General features: G+C 45.2%; 1 protein-coding gene across 2 annotated transcripts in view; it reads right to left on the bottom strand.

Annotated features, from left to right (window-relative positions):
* Window positions 1-20,212, bottom strand: part of ARHGEF5 (Rho guanine nucleotide exchange factor 5) — a 70,339-nt gene that overhangs the window by 10,723 nt on the left and 39,404 nt on the right. For both annotated transcript variants that reach the window (XM_081191524.1, XM_081191523.1), the window contains exons 3-9: window positions 19,007-19,091; window positions 17,298-17,362; window positions 13,644-13,906; window positions 6,003-6,163; window positions 4,287-4,439; window positions 1,757-1,886; window positions 387-461 (exon numbers count right to left, since the gene is read on the bottom strand). In XM_081191524.1, the coding sequence (XP_081047650.1) occupies window positions 387-461; window positions 1,757-1,886; window positions 4,287-4,439; window positions 6,003-6,163; window positions 13,644-13,906; window positions 17,298-17,362; window positions 19,007-19,091 (932 nt within the window). The remainder of the gene's footprint in view (window positions 1-386; window positions 462-1,756; window positions 1,887-4,286; window positions 4,440-6,002; window positions 6,164-13,643; window positions 13,907-17,297; window positions 17,363-19,006; window positions 19,092-20,212) is intronic.

Here is a 20,212-nt window from a genome sequence, read left to right on the forward strand (position 1 = left end):
GGTTCAAATCACCCCTCACCCCAGAATCTCACTAGATGGCATTGGCTCAGTAAAAACACAGTTGATTCACACAGTGAATGGATACATTGTGCATCCAAACCACAGTGTTGGGTTACATGCATGCATTACTGCACATCATTGTAGCCACTTGGAGCCACTTCCAGACCATTATTTGCTGCATGTTTTTAATTAATAGGGGAAGAGAAGTCGCTCGGGTATCTAAGGAATTCATATCTCATGTGTCTCAGAAAACAACAGCATGGGTACCTCAGCTTCTAGCTACTGGGAATTTGTGGCCCGGAAGAGCTGAGAAAACTTTCGAACCATTTGTGTGAGACAGCCAGAAGTGGTGAGAGAGCTGAAGAATGGGTTTCAACACCCTTTACCTTCTCAAGTGCATCATATGCTTGAGTGGCCTGCACCTCTTCATCGGCACCGGGCCGAGTTCTCTTCAGTATGTTCTGCAGGAGGGAAGCAAAGGGTTTTTGGTAAGAGATTAAATACTTGACTAATTTATGGATTTATTTTCAGGCAGTGGTAAATTAAAGGTGATCCCTCTGGTCAGCAGCTAGTTTTTATAGGGGACAATTTTGAGAGAAGGTGTTGGTCAATCCCTCAACTTCCACCCCCCACAGAGATTTGCCAGAAAGTTTTCTTGCCACAGATACTATGTGCTCCACACCTTTAGGCTGATAACAGAGAACTAAGGGAAGGCGGCAGGACCTTTCAGGGGTTCCAGTTTTTAAACTTATTTGAGAAACAAGTTTTTCAAACTCCCTTTGAAGTTGTGCTTCCATGGACCAAGTTTCAGCACTCCTCCTAAAACTTCCCAGAGTCCAAAAGAAATGGGTATAAATCAGGCACAGGCAAACTTGGCCCTCCAGATGTTTTTGGCCTACAACTCTCATATTCCCTAGCTAGCAGGACCAGTGGTCAGGGATGATGGGAATTGTAGTCCCAAAACAGCTGGAGGGCTGAGTTTGCCTATGCCTGGTATAAATATTGGAATTAAGCCATGCTCCTGGGGAAGAGGTGAGTGCGGAATGGCAGAGCACAGGTTTGGAAAATACAGGAGGTTAAAATTCCTGCCACCTCCACAAAAACAACTTCAAACAGAAGCTCCTGGAAAATACCTTTTGGACTGAGTCACACTTCTACATGGCAAAGCTCTGGTTTGCTGCCATTGCATGCATGTACGTTTCCGAGCACAATTCAAAGTGTTGGTGCTGACCTTTAAAGCCCTAAACGGCCTCGGTCCAGTATACCTGAAGGAGCGTCTCCACCCCCAACATTCTGCCGGGACACTGAGGTCCAGCGCCGAGGGCCTTCTGGCAGTTCCCTCACTGCGAGAAGCCAAGTTACAGGGAACCAGGCAGAGGGCCTTCTCGGTAGTGGCGCCCTCCCTGTGGAACGCCCTCCCACCAGATGTCAAAGAGAACAACAACTACCAGACTTTTAGAAGACACCTGAAGTCAGCCCTGTTTAGGGAAGCTTTTAATGTTTGATGTATCACAGTATTTTAATATTCTTTTGGAAGCCGCCCAGAGTGGCTGGGGAAGCCCAGCCAGATGGGCGGGGTATAAATAATAAATTATTAATATTATTATGATGTAAATGGCAAATATCTTTGCAATAAAGAAGTGGGCACCAATTCCTTTCCTGCTGCGTACATTTTTATTGCCAGGAAAACTGTCGATTTAATTATGAGGCTGGCCAGCCCAAGGAAAGGCGAGTCCTGGGTCCCCAACACTTTTACCTGGAGAAGGAGTTTAAGTCTTGTGATGCGCTGGAACGGGAGGATGAGGAAGGATTTGAGAGAGAGGCGCTGGCAAACAGGATCACTTTCTAGTCTCTCCAAAACCTGTTGGAAGGCAGGGACATCATTCCTGCCAGAGAGAAGAGGCGGCAGATTAGATTGACTCCCAACTAGAAAAGCTGAGGCTGCTGAAAAGTTCAGAGACCATCTTGGCAGTGAGTCCTGAAGAGTTGCTCCCTGCCTTGTGGGCCTTTCCCACCTGGCCTGGGAGGCTGAACCAGTGGTGTAGCGTGGGGGTGCAGGGGGGGCCGGCCGCACCGGGCGCAACATCTGGGGGGGGGGCGCTCGCACTCCCATCTCTCTGCCCCTACCTGGCTCACTCACTCTCTCTCACTGCAGTGCTGGCTGTGCGAATCCGATCCGAGCCGCTGGGTGGCCGCCCACTGTGGAGGGGGTGGGTGCCAGGCGTGCGGTGCGGAGAGAGAGCGAGGGACTATCTGGGGGAGGGACAGTGCAGCGGCCGCCCAGCGCAGCGCTGAGCGCGGGAGAGAACCACACCAGACCGGACCAGGCAGCAGCAAGAAGAAGCTGGCAGCGGCGGCAGGTTAGGGGTTAGGGGGCGCAAATTACTTGCCTTGCCCCGGGTGCTAACAATCCACGCTACGCCACTGGGCTGAACAGAATCTTGGGCTGGGGTGGTGTTGGGAGGGATATTAATCTTTTTTTATCTTTATTTTTAGAGCTTATGTGTGTGAGGCCTTTTTAGACCTCTTATTTATTTATATACCACCCTTCATCACGAGATCTCAGGGCAGTTCAAAAGAAAGATCTTGGTTTCACTGCTGATTATTTGTTCTTATTTGTTTTTATTGTTTTCCTGCTTCCTACTGTTTTTATCCACTTTATGTAAGCCTCTCTGGCTGGCTGAAGAACGGTGTGAAAATGTCCCAAATAAAGTAAGAAAAATAAAACAAAATGCTGACTATTATGCATCAACCTCTTTGGGGCTTTCATTCTATTTAAATTGCGCTAGAATGACAAACCTAGACAGCATCTTAAAAAGCAGAGACATCCCCTTGCCAACAAAGGTCCGTATAGTAAAAGCTATGATTTTCCCGGTAGGGATGTATGGAAGTGAGAGCTGGACCATAAAGAAGGCTGATCGCTGAAGAACTGATGCTTTTGAATTATGGTGCTGGAGGAGACTCTTGAGAGTCCCATGGACTGCAAGAAGATCAAACCTATCCATTCTCAAGGAAATCAGCCCTGAGTGCTCACTGGAAGGATAGATCCTGAAGCTGAGGCTCCAGTACTTTGGCCACCTCATGAGAAGAGAAGACTCCCTGGTAAAGACCCTGATGTTGGGAAAGATGGAGGGCACAAGGAGAAGGGGACGACAGAGGACGAGATGGTTGGACAGTGTTCTCAAAGCTACCAGCATGAGTTTGACCAAACTGCGGGAGGCAGTGGAGGCCAGGAGTGCCTGGCGTGCTCTGGTCCATGGGGTCACGAAGAGTCGGACACAACTAAACGATGCATCTTAGTTGATTGCCATTCCTCTGACAATACCCTGGAATCTCCTTGGAAGGGCCAGGATCCATTGGCCAATTGCAGCAAACATCATTTCCCCTGGAATTTGCCTCTTTATAGGCGAATTTATCTATAAAATCTATATGAGATTGGAATGGCCCAGCGCTTCCTCTAACCTGGAACCTGAACTAAATCATGTACCAACATCTGTTTTGGGTATCTTAAACACTTACGAACTGAATCAGGTGTGGCCCATTGAAATAGGGCTCTTCTGTTAAGTGTCTTGGGAACTATAGCTCTGTGAGGGGGGCAGCTACAGTTCCCAGGATTCTTTGGGAGGAATCATATGCTTTGAATGTGTATTAAGTAAAGGTAAAGGGACCCCTGACCATTAGGTCCAGTTGTGGCCAACTCTGGGGTTGCGGCGCTCATCTTGCTTTATTGGCCAAGGGAGCCGGCGTACAGCTTCCGGGTCATGTGGCCAGCATGACTAAGCCGCTTCTGGTGAACCAGAGCAGTGTACGGAAAGACCGTTTACCTTCCCGCCGGAGCAGTACCTATTTATCTACTTGCACTTTGATGTCCTTTCGAACTGCTAGGTTGGCAGGAGCTGGGACCGAGCAACGGGAGCTCACCCGGTCACGGGGATTTGAACCGCCGACCTTCTGATCAGCAAGTCCTAGGCTCTGTGGTTTAACCCACAGCGCCACCCGCGTCCCTACTGAATGTTTATTAGATGTGCTTTAAATGTGTGGTGTGGATCTCTCCTAACTGTCCACCTCTAGATGAGGTTTTGTTCCAGTTTAACTGTCCTGGGTTCCCCTGCAGAACCTTGAGCATTGTCTGCTAGAGAGCCTTATCACCCCACCCCTTTTCAGAGCGATAGTTCCCAAGAGAGGAGACAACTTGTCTGTGATGTAGATATGCCACAAAGGACATTTTGTGGGGTGTTACAAAGAGGATAAAAATACAGGAAAGGGGGCATATTTAGGTTTCTTACAGTAGTCGCCGAAAGGTCTGCTCCTGGTACGTCTGGTTTGTCACATACGGCAGGTAAACCCTCCGGAATTCTGGTGCATGCCTCAGAGCCACATCACACACATTGAAGGTGAACATGTTCTCCTCAAGCTTCTCCTCCAGGTCAAATAGGAAGCTGCAGGAACCCCCCAGAAGAGAATAATGAGACATGGTGACCAGAATTACAGCACTTCCCCCAACTTTTTAACCTTTCTCCTTCTCTATCAAAATAACTATACCTGCATGCAAGATGCAGGGAAATTCTTACTCATTGTGTGACAGGAGTGAGCTTGGAGTAAATCACCCAAGCAAGTTGCAGTTAACTCCTTATTAGCAGCAACAGGATCTGCACAGGAGTGTGAGGCCTAATGAGCACAGCAACTCATTTCTGACAGGTCTTTCCCCCATGAAGCAGTTGCTGAGGCTGAAAGCCTCCCCACAGCTGCCTAAGTCCCCTCATCGCCAGGGTTTCCCCCAAGCAATCTGAGACTGTGCCTGCATGACTGTCTTTGCTCCTCTCACTGCATAACTCTTCTGGTTCTGGGAGACCAAGGGAGGAGTGCTTGTTGCACCTTGCTTGGGTGATCATATAAAGATTTAGGGCTTATTGCCCCAGGGAAAACTACTTTTTAGTGTTCACTTGGATTGGTGTTTGCTCTGATTTGGCACCAAAAAGCAGGCTTTCCCTGGAAAAGGAGCAGGGCAAGGGGAAAACTGCTCAGACCTGTGCTTTCTAGACAGGGGACAAGTAGAAGCACGGACAAACCCTTCAGTCATTTCTATTCTATTCATCTGCTGAACAGCATTCTAGGCAAATGTGCAACCAGATAAAAAATCAAAACACAATGTTAAACAATGTTACAACATTAAATACTAACAAAACTTTTAGTTGTGTCGTCGTGTTGTTTTTTTTCAGGGCTACATAAACATGGAGACCAGAATCCAGGTTTTACTCCAAAATGACAGGAAGTATTTCCTACGTCATGGCTAATTATTTGTATGTGATAATAGAAATATCAGCCTGAATGTGTGCATAGTAGGCAGGCTTGAGGAATTTATGGACTAATGTGTGGATTGCAGTATAGCTGCCCTGGGCATTTTGCACTTCTCTAGCTTTAGTGTTATCAGCTCAAAAGGTATTAAACGCGTGCATTTTATGATAAAATGTGCATTGAAATATTTTTAGAAATGCGTATTTCATGAACAGTCATTTGGAATGCTGGTTCTGTTGAAAGCAGACAGGCACCTCCAATTCTAGTATTTTGCTGCCTGCTGAAAATGTTGGTTTCAACAAGCATTTTAAAATAATTAATTCGATTCAGTTTTAGTCTGCATTTTAAACGCTCTAATTATCTTATTATACACTGCCATAATATTTTTACGAGTTGGCAGTTTATAAATGGCCATATAAATAAATAAATAAAAAATAAAATATGCATTCATATATGAATTTTCATTTGGCTTTTTTTAAAAAAGTTGCAGATTAATTTGGAAACAGGAAATTTGGAATATATATATTCCAAATTTCAGTTCCAAAAACTGATGCTGACAGTGTTCTGCCCACCCACATTCTATAGTCTAGCACAAAGTACTATGTGGTTATGAGGCACAGGCAAGTATCTAGTGATTGCATTGGCTTGAGACATCCAGGGTTCCAGTGTGATAGCTGTACAAGCAGAACAGGAAGACCAGAACTCACTTGGCACTAACGTCACGTACATCCTGAAGGCGGGAGAAAAGCCACTGTTTATCTTGATTCGTTAAGACAGCTTGGAGTTCGTGGCAGTGCTGGAAGTGGTCCACGGCCACATTTAAGCTCCGCAGGTATGAGGCTTCTGATACAATCAGTTCAAACTTGGCCTGTTAATAATGTGGAGAACATAAGCTTTAGAGCACAGGATACTTCGAGAAGCAATGAATTATTTGAGATGGAATTAAACGGGAAAGGAAAACCCTCACGGGGAGTAGATCGTATCTGCATGTTCTTGATGGAGAAACAGCTAGCAACTGTATCTCTCGCTTCATTGTCCATCAGAAGAGAGGCCGGGAACTGGTCTATCCAAACCAGCCGATCAAGAATTGTATTCAGTGTTAAGTTGTGGGTGAACATATCAGACGACACAGCGATTCTTCAAACAGCTCTTCTTTATTCACAGGTCAGAACTGAACTCTGAACTGAACTGAAGGGTTCGGTCAGCCTGCTTATATAGAGCTCCAGTACAATGTAACTGTAACAACTTTCTAAAACTATCCAATCACTGAAGGACACTTTCGATCCCTTATTTGCATAACTATCTACAGTATCCCCCTGCTGGCCCAGGGTGAGAACTTCAGTACATAACATTCAGCACCACACAACCAAACATGCTATGAATGTCTCAGGGGTCAACCTTGGAAACCTCCATCCTTCCACCTGCCTAGATTTGGGATAATGAACATTTGCTGCTCTCTTGCTCCATCTCCCCGTCACTGTCTCCTTTCCTTTTTGTCCTTTCCTCCTGGATCCACTCCTAAAGGAAAACCTGTTTGATTGTTTTTGCCAGCCTATTGGTCCTTAACATCTTTTCCTTCATTTTCATCTTACATGCAACCCTTCTGAATGATTTCAAACAATTTGTCACCCCTTCCTTGTGCATTCAAAGGTTGCAATCCTACGTTGCCTGTGAGTTATGTTGTGGGCAGGGCTGGATTTAGGTTTGATGAGGCCCTAAGCTACTGAAGGCAATGGGGCCCTTTATATGTCCAGCTGTCCTCTGTCAACAACAAACTGTCACAGTTTCTTTGTGTTGAATATATGCTATGAGGTAATTCATGGACCTAATAGGCATCTAAAGCCATTTGCACATAACAAAATATTATATCATAGGAGCCTACACAACACAAAACACTGTTGCTGTATGTAGGTTTAATTTATTTGTTTTTTATCTTATATTTTGGAAATGTACATCCAGGTTTTTTTCCTTTAAATCTTTTGGGGGGCCTCAAGAGAGTGGGGCCCTAAGCTATAGCTTGTTTAGCTTATACGTAAATCTGGCACTTCTCAAATATCTCAAGAACTTTCTTTATGTATGCAACAACAGCAGCAAGACTACTTATCGTGAAGTATTGGAAGACCCAGGAGCTACCCACACTGGAAGAATGGCAGATGAAAGTGATGGACTACATGGAATTGGCAGAAATGACTGGCAGAATTCGTGACCAGGGAGAAGAGTCGGTGGAGGAAGACTGGAAGAAATTTAAAGACTACTTGCAGAAGCACTGTAAAATTAAGGAATGTTAAAATGATGTCTGATTGAAAAGAAGTGGTATTGGTAAAAAGATTTTTAAGAAAATGTAAATGGGGATTGATAAAGGATAAATGCTAGAGGGTAAGTGTCAGGGGTTCAGGGACAGAGGCACAGGTGAGGGGGGAGACGGAGAGCGATGGGGAAGAATCCCAGGACTGTGAGGAAGAGGAGGACAATGACTTGAGGTCTTCCATGAGTCTCTCAAGTGAATCGGAGGATTCCCAGAAGGGGGCGCCCCTAGTCAGGCCAAGGGGGTTCACAGGGGGGACATGCCAGGGGCAGGGAAGCAGCAGGGAAACCCCGAGTGGGAGTGGGAGATCGGGGCCGGCTTCCCAGCAGGAACGAAGTGAAGAGAGTGGAGTTCCCAGTGTGACACACGGAGCAGAGCAGGAAGGAGACAGGGGAAGGAGATCGGGGCAGAACGTCCTGCCGGAAGAGGCGGAGAGTAGTACAGGGAGTAGTGTAAGTGTCAAGAGGAAGGTCAGGGGTAGCGAACGCGCACCAAGTTCAAATGTGGAGGCGCGCGGAAATGGAGAGAGCCCGGAGGAGGAGCCTGGCCCCAAAGCACGAAGGAGGGGGGAACAGGCATCTGAGGAATCCGCTTCAGGAGAGAGCAGGAGAGAAGGGACCCAGGGGGGCAGAAAGACCCTGCGGAAAAGGAAAGACAGGAAGAGGTGGACTAGCACAAGCCTCTTAAGCTGGTGTAGGGGCGGGACCGATTCAGAGGGGACTTAAAATGTCTAGGCTAAGAGACGCGGGGCTGCGCGCCTCGGTTGTGAAAGCAACAATGAACTGCAATAAACAGCCTTGTATATAAGAAGAACCTGGCGTTGGTCTTTTGTGAGCTGAGACCTGAGGCAGCCCTGACAGTAAGGATTTGCTGAATTTAATATCTGAACTGGAATACAAAATGGGAGGTGCGAGGAGGTCAAGAAACTAGTGAATGAAGTATAAGAGATGAAAATATTAATCTATTAATCTATTTTCTGTTTTGCTTTTTGGTTGTTCGTTTTTCCCTTTCTTTTCTTCCTTCTTTTCTTCTTTTCTTTTGCTAATTGTTTTTTATTGTGTATTTTTTATATGTTTTGTTCTTGTATGTTTTTATTCTTGAAGTTGTTCTTATGTTTAAACTTTGAAACTTTTTATTGTTTGTGAAACTTTAATAAACATTATTTTTTTAAAAAAACAAATATCTCAAGGGCTGGAAGAGGGAGCAAGCTTGTTTTCTCCTGCTCTGGAGGACAGAACTCAAACCAGCGACTTCAGCTTACAAGAAAGGAGACTTTGACTAAACACCAGGAATAACTTTCTGATAGTAAGAGCTGTTCAACAGAAGAATGGATGCCTTCAGGAGGTTGTGGACTCTCCTTCCTTGGAGATTTTGAAGTAGAGGTTGGATGGCCATCTATCATGGGTGCTTTAGCTGAGATCCCTGCACTGCTGGGGGTTGGAACAGAAGACACTTGGGTCCCTTCTACAATTCTCTTGGATAGGATGCTTGGCCAGGGAAGATTTAATACACACACACACATATGTCAACCAAAAGCTAAATTCATTTTGCACAAATTCCCCCTCCTCTCTCACACCCCCACACCAGAACCCAACACTGTTAACAAGAACAACAATGACATAATTCCAAGGTTTCCTCATTTGTTTGCAGAGAGAATATTAAAAGTGCCGTCTGCAGCCTTGAAGGGTTTCCCCTGGGAACTGTTAGTGTCTGCAGTAACGAGGTCACTCATTTTTTATTAGGAGGAGAGTTTCTGTGAAGTTAAATGTGCTGACAACCCCTTTTCCGTCTTTGATGTTGGGTTTCACCTCAGTCCCGCCTGCCCGTTCAGCTCCTCCCTAGCCGAGCTGGGAAAGTCTCCTTCCATCTGTGTTAAGTGACTTGCACTCCTGTTTTCTTTAGATACCTTGATAAGCAGATGGCCGTTAAAGGGACAGCGCAGGGAGGAGGCCTCAGATTTCAGCGGATGCTGAAGATGGGAAAAGATTAGGTTGCCATCATGAAGTCACACCTTTGTTGCCACAAGATGTCTCCTGACTGATTGGACCCATGATTTATTTAATTGCCACATGGATAATTGTCCAGCTGAAGACCAGAAAACCACCTTTAACCAATGCAGATTACCCACACTGAGCTGCCCCTGCAGAACTTCTTCTGTCCTCCAAACTCTTACAGAACCAGCCAGTGTGTATCATCTCCAAGAAACGATTTGGGTAGCAATGGTGTAAATTGTTGTTGTTTAGTCATTTAGTGGTGTCCGACTCTTCGTGACCCCATGGACCAGAGCACGCCAGGCACTCCTGTCTTCCACTGCCTCCCACAGTTTGGTCAGACTCATGCTGTTAGCTTCGAGAACACTGTCCAACCATCTAGTCCTCTGTTGTCCCCTTCTCCTTGTTTCCCAACATCTTTCCCAACATCAGGGTCTTTTCCAGTGAGTCTTCGCTTCTCATGAGGTGGCCAAAGTATTGGAGTCTCAGCTTCACGATCTGTCCTTCCAGTGAGCACTCAGGGCTGATTTCCTTAAGAATGGATAGGTTTGATCTTCTTGCAGTCCATGGGACTCTCAAGAGTCTCCTCCAGCACCATAATTCAAAAGCATCAATTATTCGGCAATCAGCCTTCTTTATGGTCCAGCTCTCACTTCCATAAATCACTACTGGGAAAACCATAGCTTTAACTATACGGACCTTTGTTGGCAAGGTGATGTCTCTGCTTGTTAAGATGCTGTGTAAATAGCTAGATTTTTTTCTTGCTTTGCTCGTTCCAACAGAGGGTTGACTCCAACGAAGTCTTACTTGGAGCAGACCCACTGAAATTAATGGGCCGTGGGTAAGGTAAGCCTCTTGATTTAAATGGGTTTACTCTGAGTATGAGTTTGCTGAGTTCCTACTTTGCCTTATCTTTTGGTGACCTTTTCCCAGAGAGACGCTGGAGGTCAGTGCAAAACTTCATGCTCCCTCTTAGGACAGGACTGACTTACTTTGATTTTCTATGTGGACACTTAACATTTCTGGCTCTCTAAACAGAAAATAACAGCTTTGCAATGCATTAGAGTACTACCAATTTGAGTGGCACTTGGTCACAACTACCTTTTTATTTACAACAGTCCTTTAAGAGCTTAAAAACTTCTCCCATGGCCCCTCTTTAACCTTCTCCCTCCCTCAGAAAGCCACATATATGCAATCTAATAATAATAATAATAATAATAATAATAATAATAATAATAATAATAATAATAATTATTTATTTACTGTATGCCCATCTGGCTACTCTGGGCGGCTTCCAGCAAAATATTAAAATACAATAGTTCATCAAATATTAAAAGCTTCCCTAAACAGGGCTGCCTTCAGATGTCTTCTCAAAGCCAGATAGCTGTTTATTTCCTTGACATCTGATGGGAGGGTGTTCCACATGGAGGGCACCACCACCAAGAAGGCCCTCTGTCTGGCTCCCTGTAACCTCACTTCTCGCAGTGAGGGAACAGCCAGAAGGCCCTTGGAGCTGGACCTCAGTGTCTGGGCTGGACGAAGGGGGTGGAGATGCTCCTTCAGCTATACTGAACCGAGGCTGTTTAGGGCTTCAAAGGTCAGCACCAACACTTTGAATTGTGCTCGGAAATGTACTGGGAGCCAATGTAGGTCTCTTGGGACTGGTGTTATGTGGTCTCGGCGGCCGCTCCCAGTCACCAGTCTAGCAGCCACATTCTGGATTAGTTGTGATTTCCGGGTCACCTTCAAAGGTAGCCCCACGCAGAGCGCACTGCAGTAGTCCATATAATACTATCCATTTCAGAAGCTTGATTTCCCCTTATTTCCCCATTTCTTCACATGCACCTTAAAATAGGGTGGGCACATATTCCTTGCCCAAAGCAGCGAGGGTTGCATTTGGCACTGAATTTAAACAGCACCAGATACGCACGTCAAAGTGCAAGGAGATAAATAGGTACTGCTCCAGTGGGAAGGTAAACGGCGTTTCGGTGCGCTGCTCTGGTTCTCCAGAAGCGGCTTTGTCATGCTGGCCACATGACCCGGAAGCTGTACGCCAGCTCCCTCGGCCAGTAAAGCGAGATGAGCGCCGCAACCCCAGAGTCGGTCACGACTGGACCTAATGGTCAGGGGTCCCTTTACCTTTATCTTTAGATACAAGCCTGCTGCCAAGAAACAGTCAGAGGCCCACTGGCCCACAGGCTTCCAATTGTTCCTTTGGCAGTGGGGTTTGCAACTGGCACTGTTTAAATTTGGAGCCAAATGCATTCCTCAGTGGGGTTTGCATTCTGAATTTAGACAGTGCTAACTGCAGGTTCTGCTGTCAAAGAAAAATCAGGAGTACAATGTCTTGTTTCTCTCTAATGCAAGCATCCTCAACCTTCGGCCCTCCAAATGTTTTGGGACTACAACTCCCATCATCCCTGACCACTGGTCCTGCTAGCTAGGGATCATGGGAGTTGTAGTCCCAAAACACCTGGAGGGCCGAGTTTGGGGTAAGGTAAAGGGACTCCTGACCATTAGGTGCAGTCTTGGCCGACTCTGGGGTTGTGGTGCTCATCTCGCTTTATTGGCCAAGGGAGCCAGCGTACAGCTTCCGGGTCATGTGGCCAGCATGACTAAGCCACTTCTGGAGAACCAGAGCAGCGCACGGAAAAGCCGTTTACCTTCCCGCTGGAGTGGTACCTATTTATCTACTTGCACTTGGGCATGCTTTTGGTTTGGTTTTGTTTTTTTTAATAATATTTATTAAGCTTTTCCAGACAGTAAAAATTACAAAATTGTAGATAAGAAAATAAAAAAAACATAACAATATTAAAAGAGAAAGAAAAAAATACAAAAATAGACAATAAAGAAGAAAATTAATAAAAAAGAGAAAAACAGTCAATATTTTCATGTCATATCTTTCATTTACTTATTTCCTGACCTCCTCACACACCCCTTTTCTGTATTCCAGCTCACATAGTTAGTTCAGCAAATCCTTACCCTCTATCATTTATCTTTACTTATTATCTTAACCTTTTATAACTATATATTTCCAACCATTGTCAATCTACATTTACATATTCTTATTCGTCTTTTTACCAATACCGCTTATTTTCAATCCAACATCACTTCAACATTCATTAATTTTACAGTATTTCTCCAGGTAGTCTTTAAATTTCTTCCAGTCTTCTTCCACCGCCTCTTCTCCCTGATCTCGGATTCTGCCAGTCATTTCGCACTTTGACATGCTTTCGAACTGCTAGGTTGGCAGGAGCAGGGACCGAGCAACAGGAGCTCACCCCATCGTGGGGATTCGAACCACCGACCTTCTGATCGGCAAGTCCTAGGCTCTGTGGTTTAACCCACAGCGCCACCCGCGTCCCCCAAGTTTGGGGATGCCTGCTCTAATGGCATGTTTGGATCCACTGCTGAGTGGTTAATAATTTTTTTGGGGGAGCCCCTAAGAGAGTTCGAAACCACGTCAAAGTGCAAGTAGATAAATAGGTACCGCTCCGGTGGGAAGGTAAACGGCGTTTCCATGCGCTGCTCTGGTTCGCCAGAAGCGGCTTAGTCATGCTGGCCACATGACCCAAAAAAACTGTCTGCGGACAAACGTCGGCTCCCTCGGCCAGTAAAGCGAGATGAGCGCCGCAACCCCAGAGTCGGTCACGACTGGACCTAATGGTCAGGGGTCCCTTTACCTTTACCTTTAAGAGAGTGGGGCCTTAAGCTATAGCTTGTTTAGCTTATACGTAAATACGGCATTGGTTGTGGGCATCCGTCTATCTCGAGAGTAATCCCCAAAGAACTCTGATAAAGTAAATTAATGCTGCAGACCTGTTGGCTGCTAGTTGCTTATTTCAAACCAGCATGCCAACTTCCCTGATTCTGATTCTGCAGCTCTCTGTCCATCCTCTCGCTTCAGTTTTCCATTTGGACTCTTACCCCATTCGTCTGGTTCGCTCCATCTTCCAGCTCGCCTCCTCTAGGCCTGCTGGTTCTACCACTAGCCATATTGAGTTAGCCTCCTCTCTAGTCAAATATGCCTGGCTGTGCTCCTCCTATATTACCTCCTGCAACTTCTGCTCCTCACGGGTCATGCTCAGTAGCACAGTGCTCTCTCGGACCATGGGGATGTCCTGCCACAGGGACGTCGAGGATGAGACGGACAAGCGTTGCAGGTAGGAATCCTGAGGGGAGATGTTTTTTCTTCGTAACCTTGGGGAGTCTGTGGATTTATACTCCAAATCTTCGGTCAAGGAATCTGCTCTCTTTTGACTTTGAATGGCTTTGTTCAGCGCAACATCACTGTATTCCTGGTAGAGCAACTTCGCTGTGAAGAAAAACCACCAAGTCTTAACAATTCTGACTCAATGCACCAGGCCTGCAACCAGAGCTATTATGCGGGTGGTGAGGTGGTTGTGGTGGGGTTAGGGCACACTGAGGAGAGGAAGGGACAAGGTTTAATTTGTCAGTGTGAAGCAGTAAACACACTGTATTTTAAATTCCAAACAGCCTGAAGTTAAACAACTTACACTCAAATGTTGTTGTATAAACATAGAAAAAATAAACATTAAAATGAAATGACCGGATAGAAACAGATATGTACAGTCGTACCTTGGTTCTCAAACAGAATGCATTCCAGGAGTCCGTTTGACTTCTGGAACTGTTCGAAAACCAAGACGCACCTTCTGATTGGCTGCAGGAGCGTCCTGTAGCCAATCAGAAGCCACGGAAGCAACGGAGGATGTTCAGCTTCTGAAAATCATTCAGAATCATTCCCTTCCGGTTTTCGATTGTTCAGGAGCTGAAACGTACGAGTTCCAAGGCATTCAGCAACCAAGATACGACTGTAGTAGGAAGATTCTGAAAAGGGTAAGGCTATTTCTGCTGCTATTGGCCTTGGACCAGCAAGAATATACTTCCATTTATACATGTAAAATGATGGTGTTTAATTTTCATAACATTGGAAATGTTAAGGTAAAGGTAAAGGGACCCCTGACCATTAGGTCCAGTCGTGACCGACTTTGGGGTTGCGGCGCTCATCTCACTTTATTGGCCAAGGGAGCTGGCGTACAGTTTCCGAGTCATGTGACCAGCATGATTAAGCCACTTCTGGCGAACCAGAGCAGCGCACGGAAACGCCGTTTACCTTCCTGCCGGAGCGGTACCTATTTATCTACTTGCACTTTGATGTGCTTTCAAACTGCTAGGTTGGCAGGAGCAGTGACCGAGCAACGGGAGCTCAGCCCGTCGCAGGGATTCGAACCGCCGACCTTCTGATCGGCAAGCCCTAGGCTCTGTGGTTTAACCCACAGCACCACCCGCGTCCCAGAAATGTTACCTGATACTTAAAAATAAGTACCAACAGCTTGTCAATAGAACAGGTGTATTTGCAGCTTTACATCATTTCTGAGCAAAAGGGAAGAATTCTTTCCTGCATCCTATCTCTGTTTGTCACAAACAGCACGGTTTCCATTCATTTGCAGGCTGGCTTCTGCCAAAACATAAGTTATTTGCATCTCCATCCTTGTGGAGTAAAAATACAACAACAGCTCAGACCACTTATATTTATTTGTGTGGTTTCCATTCCTGACCTTGTACACACATGCAAATTGTGTCCATTTCTTCTCCTATTTCTGTTTCTGATAGAATTCTCTGGCATTCCTATGTAAGACTTTTTTTAAAACCTGAAAGCTAAAATTCTGAGAAGGGGCCTGAAATTTCCATTCGCTGGTCATATGGACCCATATGGACCCTTTCACCATGGCTGACAAAACAGATAATTTCTAGAACACCTGGGGCTTTTCTTTAAGCAATAGATATATTATTAGCATTTCACTGGACGACACTGGGGCAAAGTAGGCATAATGAGGGCAGCCACGTTTGTTGTTTACATGACTTCCCAATTCATGTATAAAGTGGGATCTGGTGACTAGACTTTAGCAACAAAAGGGGCAGTTGGATAAGGGAATAAAATGTTCCACAGCCCCAACATCACCTTTTCCCTCTGAAGACTGCTGCAGTGATGTGGTTTTCTCTGAAATATTTTTTCCTGTGCAGAATAGGCTGATATTTAGTTTGTGTTTGAATATTTTTTTGATGCCCTAGGTAAAGGTGAAGGGTAAAGGGACCCCTGACCATTAGGTCCAGTCGTGGACGACTCTAGGGTTGCGGCGCTCATCTTGCTTTATTGGCCGAGGGAGCCGGCGTACAGCTTCCGGGTCATGTGGCCGGCATGACTAAGCCGCTTCTGGCGAACCAGAGCAGCGCACGGAAACGCCGTTTACCTTCCCGCTGGAGCGGTACCTATTTATCTACTTGCACTTTGACGTGCTTTCAAACTGCTAGGTTGGCAGGAGCAGGGACAGAGCAATGGGAGCTCACTCCATCGCGGGGATTCGAACCGCCGACCTTCTGATCAGCAAGTCCTAGGCTCTGTGGTTTAACCCACAGCGCCACCCGCGTCCGTAGATGCCCTAGAGAGAGGTCTAATTTAGCATTTTTATCTTACTTGTATTTAGTAAGCAAAGCTAAAACTTTTGAAATTGCCAAGCTTGCTGAATCTGCAGTTAGCATCCAATTCATTGTTACTAATGAATTTATGGATTTATTTTATTTTTTAAAATAAATCCATCCCGCATCAGCACTTTTCTCTCAGGCCAACCCAGCTCTGAGAACAAAAATAAGGAGATAAATTAAGTAAGATGCTAGGGTTGTTTCTATATCTACTCCCATTTTCTGCAAAAAGAAGAAAAAGCAGGGAGAATAACACTCTGCTTTAGGCTCACGTTTGATATCCCCTCTCAGGCTACGCTGCTGCCGCTGAAATGCTTTAGGATCTCTTTACCATCTCTCTTTCGTTGAAAATAACATTGAAGGATCCAGAAACCTGAACGAGGGCTCCAATCTATAATAGGAAGACATTCCAGAACAGGGACCTATGACTGCTCTTCCTCCAAAATATAAATGGCTGGTCTGAGCACACTTTTGTAAAAGCATATATAATTTAATGTGTATGTAGTCACATCCAAACCATGTTTGGAGGGGGTAGAATGAAATAGTGGGGAGGAGGAACTGAAGGGAGCATGGAATCACAGCAGGGAGTTTTGTCAGTTAGAGTGGGGGGTAGATGGGATTAGCTGGGTGGGAATGGGGTTAGGATGGATCTTACTAGTTCTAATCACATTCACGTCAGACACAACTTTTATGTTTTCATTGTTCCTCAGTTAAATACTCTGTCTGTTGTTAACCCTGGGAAAATTTTAATGAAGCCCACATTTAGAGGCTTGAACCAGGCAGAGGGCCTTCTCGGTGGTGGTGCCCGCCCTGTGGAACACCCTCCCATCAGATGTCAAGGAAATAAACAACTATCTGACTTTTAGAAGACATCTGAAGGCAGCCCTGTTTAGGGAAGTTTTTAATGTGTGACATTTTAATGTATTTTTAATCTTTGTTGGAAGCCGCCCAGAGTGACTGGGGAAACCCAGCCAGATGGGCGGGGTACAAATAAATTATTATTAGTAGTAGTATTAGTATTAGTATTTTATTTTCTGTTTTTAATCTGTTGGGAGCTGCCCAGAGTGGCTGTGGAAACCCAGCTAGATGAGGCGGGATATAAATACTAATTTTATTATTATTATTATTATTATTATTGCTATTATTCTGCACCTGCAGAGTGTTTTTTAGCACAGAGAGAACTTCATTAGGCAGGAAGTACTTACATGAGTTGATTAATTTGGAGCGCCGCCGTTTGATGGTTTCTGCTGTCTCTAGTAGTTTCTTCTCTCTTTCAGGGAATGGAAAACAACAAGATGTGAGTAGTATACAAATATGAGGAAAATCGATAAGGTCTACAAAGAGGGTAGTATAACCTGAGCATTGGATCTCATCAGTTACAGCTACCATTTTAAAGCTGGGTTCATAGCCTACATTGCCTACTCTTGCTGAGGAAAATGGCAAGGCAGAAACCACGATAAAGCTTCTTGGAAGTTTGCTCTTCCAAGGAGCATTTGGCAGATTTCTTCAGGTTAATTTATTGTTAAGTTGTGGGTGAACATATCAGACAACACAGCGATTCTTCAAGCAGCTCTTCTTTATTCAGATGCCAGAACAGAACTGAACTGAGGAGCTCAGTCAGCCTGCTTATATAGAGCTCCAGAACAACGTAACTGTTGCAACTTTCTAAAACTATCCAATCACTGAACATCACTTTCAATCCTTCATTTGCATACAAACTAGCCAATCACTGAACGTCACTTTCGATCCTTCATTTACATAACTATCTACAGTATCCCCCTGCTGGCCCAGGGTGAGAACTTCAGTACATAACATTTATCTTTACAACAACTCTGTGAGGCAAGTTAGACATGCCATAGCCCCACATCCGGCCTCAATCTTAATCCGGCCTCTGTGGCAGTTTATCTCCTGGGGTAAAATCCTAAAAAAAAGCCCAACAACTTTGGTCAGCCCTCACGCATGTTAATTTCATCAAATCTGGCCCTCTTTGGAAAAAGTTTGGGCACCCCTGCCCTATACAGAAGGGGGAGCTTTCCACAGCTCACATTGGATTGACCTGGAAATAAGCTGAGCTTTTAAAATAGGGTAATTGGCTGGTAAATAGGTCAGGCTATCTGAATTCAACCACTTAACGCCCTGCCCCACCCAGCCCCAAAGCTGTCATTTGCAGCCACAGTGAATTCATGGAGGCTTACAAAACTGCAATATCCTCACTGCAGATTATGGTTCCACATCTGCAGCCCAAGGGGGATAAAGAGCCTGCAGAACCTCAAAACACTTCCTGAAGCCCCCCACAAGCAGTGTAGTTCAGAGATGCTGTCTCTTCCCCTGAGCAGTTCAATAGGTTAGCAGCCTGCTGGAGCTTCTCTAAGTTGCTCTAATTTACGGTCCTTTGCAGGGTCTCCTCAAACTGTGCAAAGCTGTTGTTCTTGAGGGTGGATTTTAATTTGCGCTGGAGAACTTGGGGTTCTCGTAAGGTTCCCCTCTTCTTTGAGGTGAGCATCAATGAGCTCCTGAATCCCATATCCAAGCTCAGCAAGCTTTCCCAACATGTCTAATGTTTTATTTACAGATCTCTTGAGGGGTTGAGCATAAACATTGGGCCAGAATGAACCATGTGGGCAGAAGCTTTTTTGCATACCTGAACTGGGGGTGAAGGCAATTAAGTATTTCAGGGGGGCTTAATTTATTTGTCCAAGGCAGGTCACCCAGTCAGCTTCATAGCCAAGGAATGATTTGAACCTGCATTTCACTAATTGGAAACCCAACATTGTAATTGCTGATATACCACACTGGTTCTTAGTTCCTGTGACATAGCGTGAACATTCAGAAAGCACTAGAAGGAATTTAATTCCACTGTCACAAGAGGCTGTCCAGTGGCTCAGTACAAAAATGCTTATGGGAAGAGACTCACCCAAATTTCGCTCTGTCGAAATGGTCTGATTTTTCTCTGTGTGCAGGGGCTTCCTCCTTTGACGAGATAAGAGATGCTATAAACTCTGAAAATGGAAAAGATAGTGGGGTTGCCTTATTCCAAAAAAAATTACGTGCTGAAGTGCTTGTAATTCAGTCACAACTTCTCAGCTGCAAAAATGGAAATGTAGCTCATTGCAGCAGGTGGAGAGAAGGACTATACAGTGGTACCTTGGTTTACGAACTTAATCCCTTCCAGAAGTCCGTTCTTAAACCAAAGCGTTCTTAAACCAAGGTGTGCTTTCCCATAGCAGCGGGGGACCCAATTTACAAATGGAACACACTCAACAGGAAGCAAACATGTTCTGCTTCCAAGGCAAAGTTCACAAACCAAAACCCCTACTTCCGTGTTTGCAGCGTTCTTAATCCAAGTTGTTCATAAACGAAGCTGTTCTTAAACCAAGGTACCACTGTATACTGCAGGAAAGAGCCAATGGGAGGACAACATGTCTCTGTGCACGGAGATACATGGTGTGTCTGTTCCCTTTCAGTGGTCAGTCCCCCACAGGGGGAAAGGCAATATGTTTTGCTCTCAATACGACTGTCTCCAAGAGCAGTGTTTTGCATCTCTTCTCTTAGGTGTGATCCTGCACTGCAGAGGGTTGAACTAGGTGTGGTAGCCTTCCTTCTGTTCCATTTGCTCCTAATTTCATGGGAGGCACAGATTTTGCCAAGAGTCTTGCAGTCCACAACAGCCCAATGTAAATAGCACTGTAGTGGCACTGGGACCTATAGTTATTCCCACATCACTAAGATGGTGCACAAAATATCTCCCCATGTGATTCAGGTGGCTTTCGTGGTTCCAAACCACTCACAAGGGCTTCCCAGTTCATTATCACAAACGCTACCTGCTATCTGCACAGCATCATTTTAGTTTCTGACCATACTTGCATTCCTTTTCATGCTTTTCTTGATACAGCGGTACCTCAGTTTTTGAACGCCTCTGTAGACAAACATTTCGGAACTCGAACGCCGAAAACCCGGAAGTGCCTTGGTTTTCGAATGCGCCTCAGAACTTGAACAGGAAATGTGGCTTCCGTTTTGAGTTTTCGGTATTAAGGCTTCCACTTTCGGTTTTTGAAAGTTTCGGAACTCAAATGGACTTCCGGAACAGATTATGTTTGAAAACCGAGGTACCACTGTATTT

This window comes from Podarcis bocagei (genome assembly GCF_964188305.1).
Source record: "Podarcis bocagei genome assembly, chromosome: 4".
In the NCBI taxonomy this organism is placed as follows: Eukaryota; Metazoa; Chordata; class Lepidosauria; order Squamata; family Lacertidae; genus Podarcis; species Podarcis bocagei.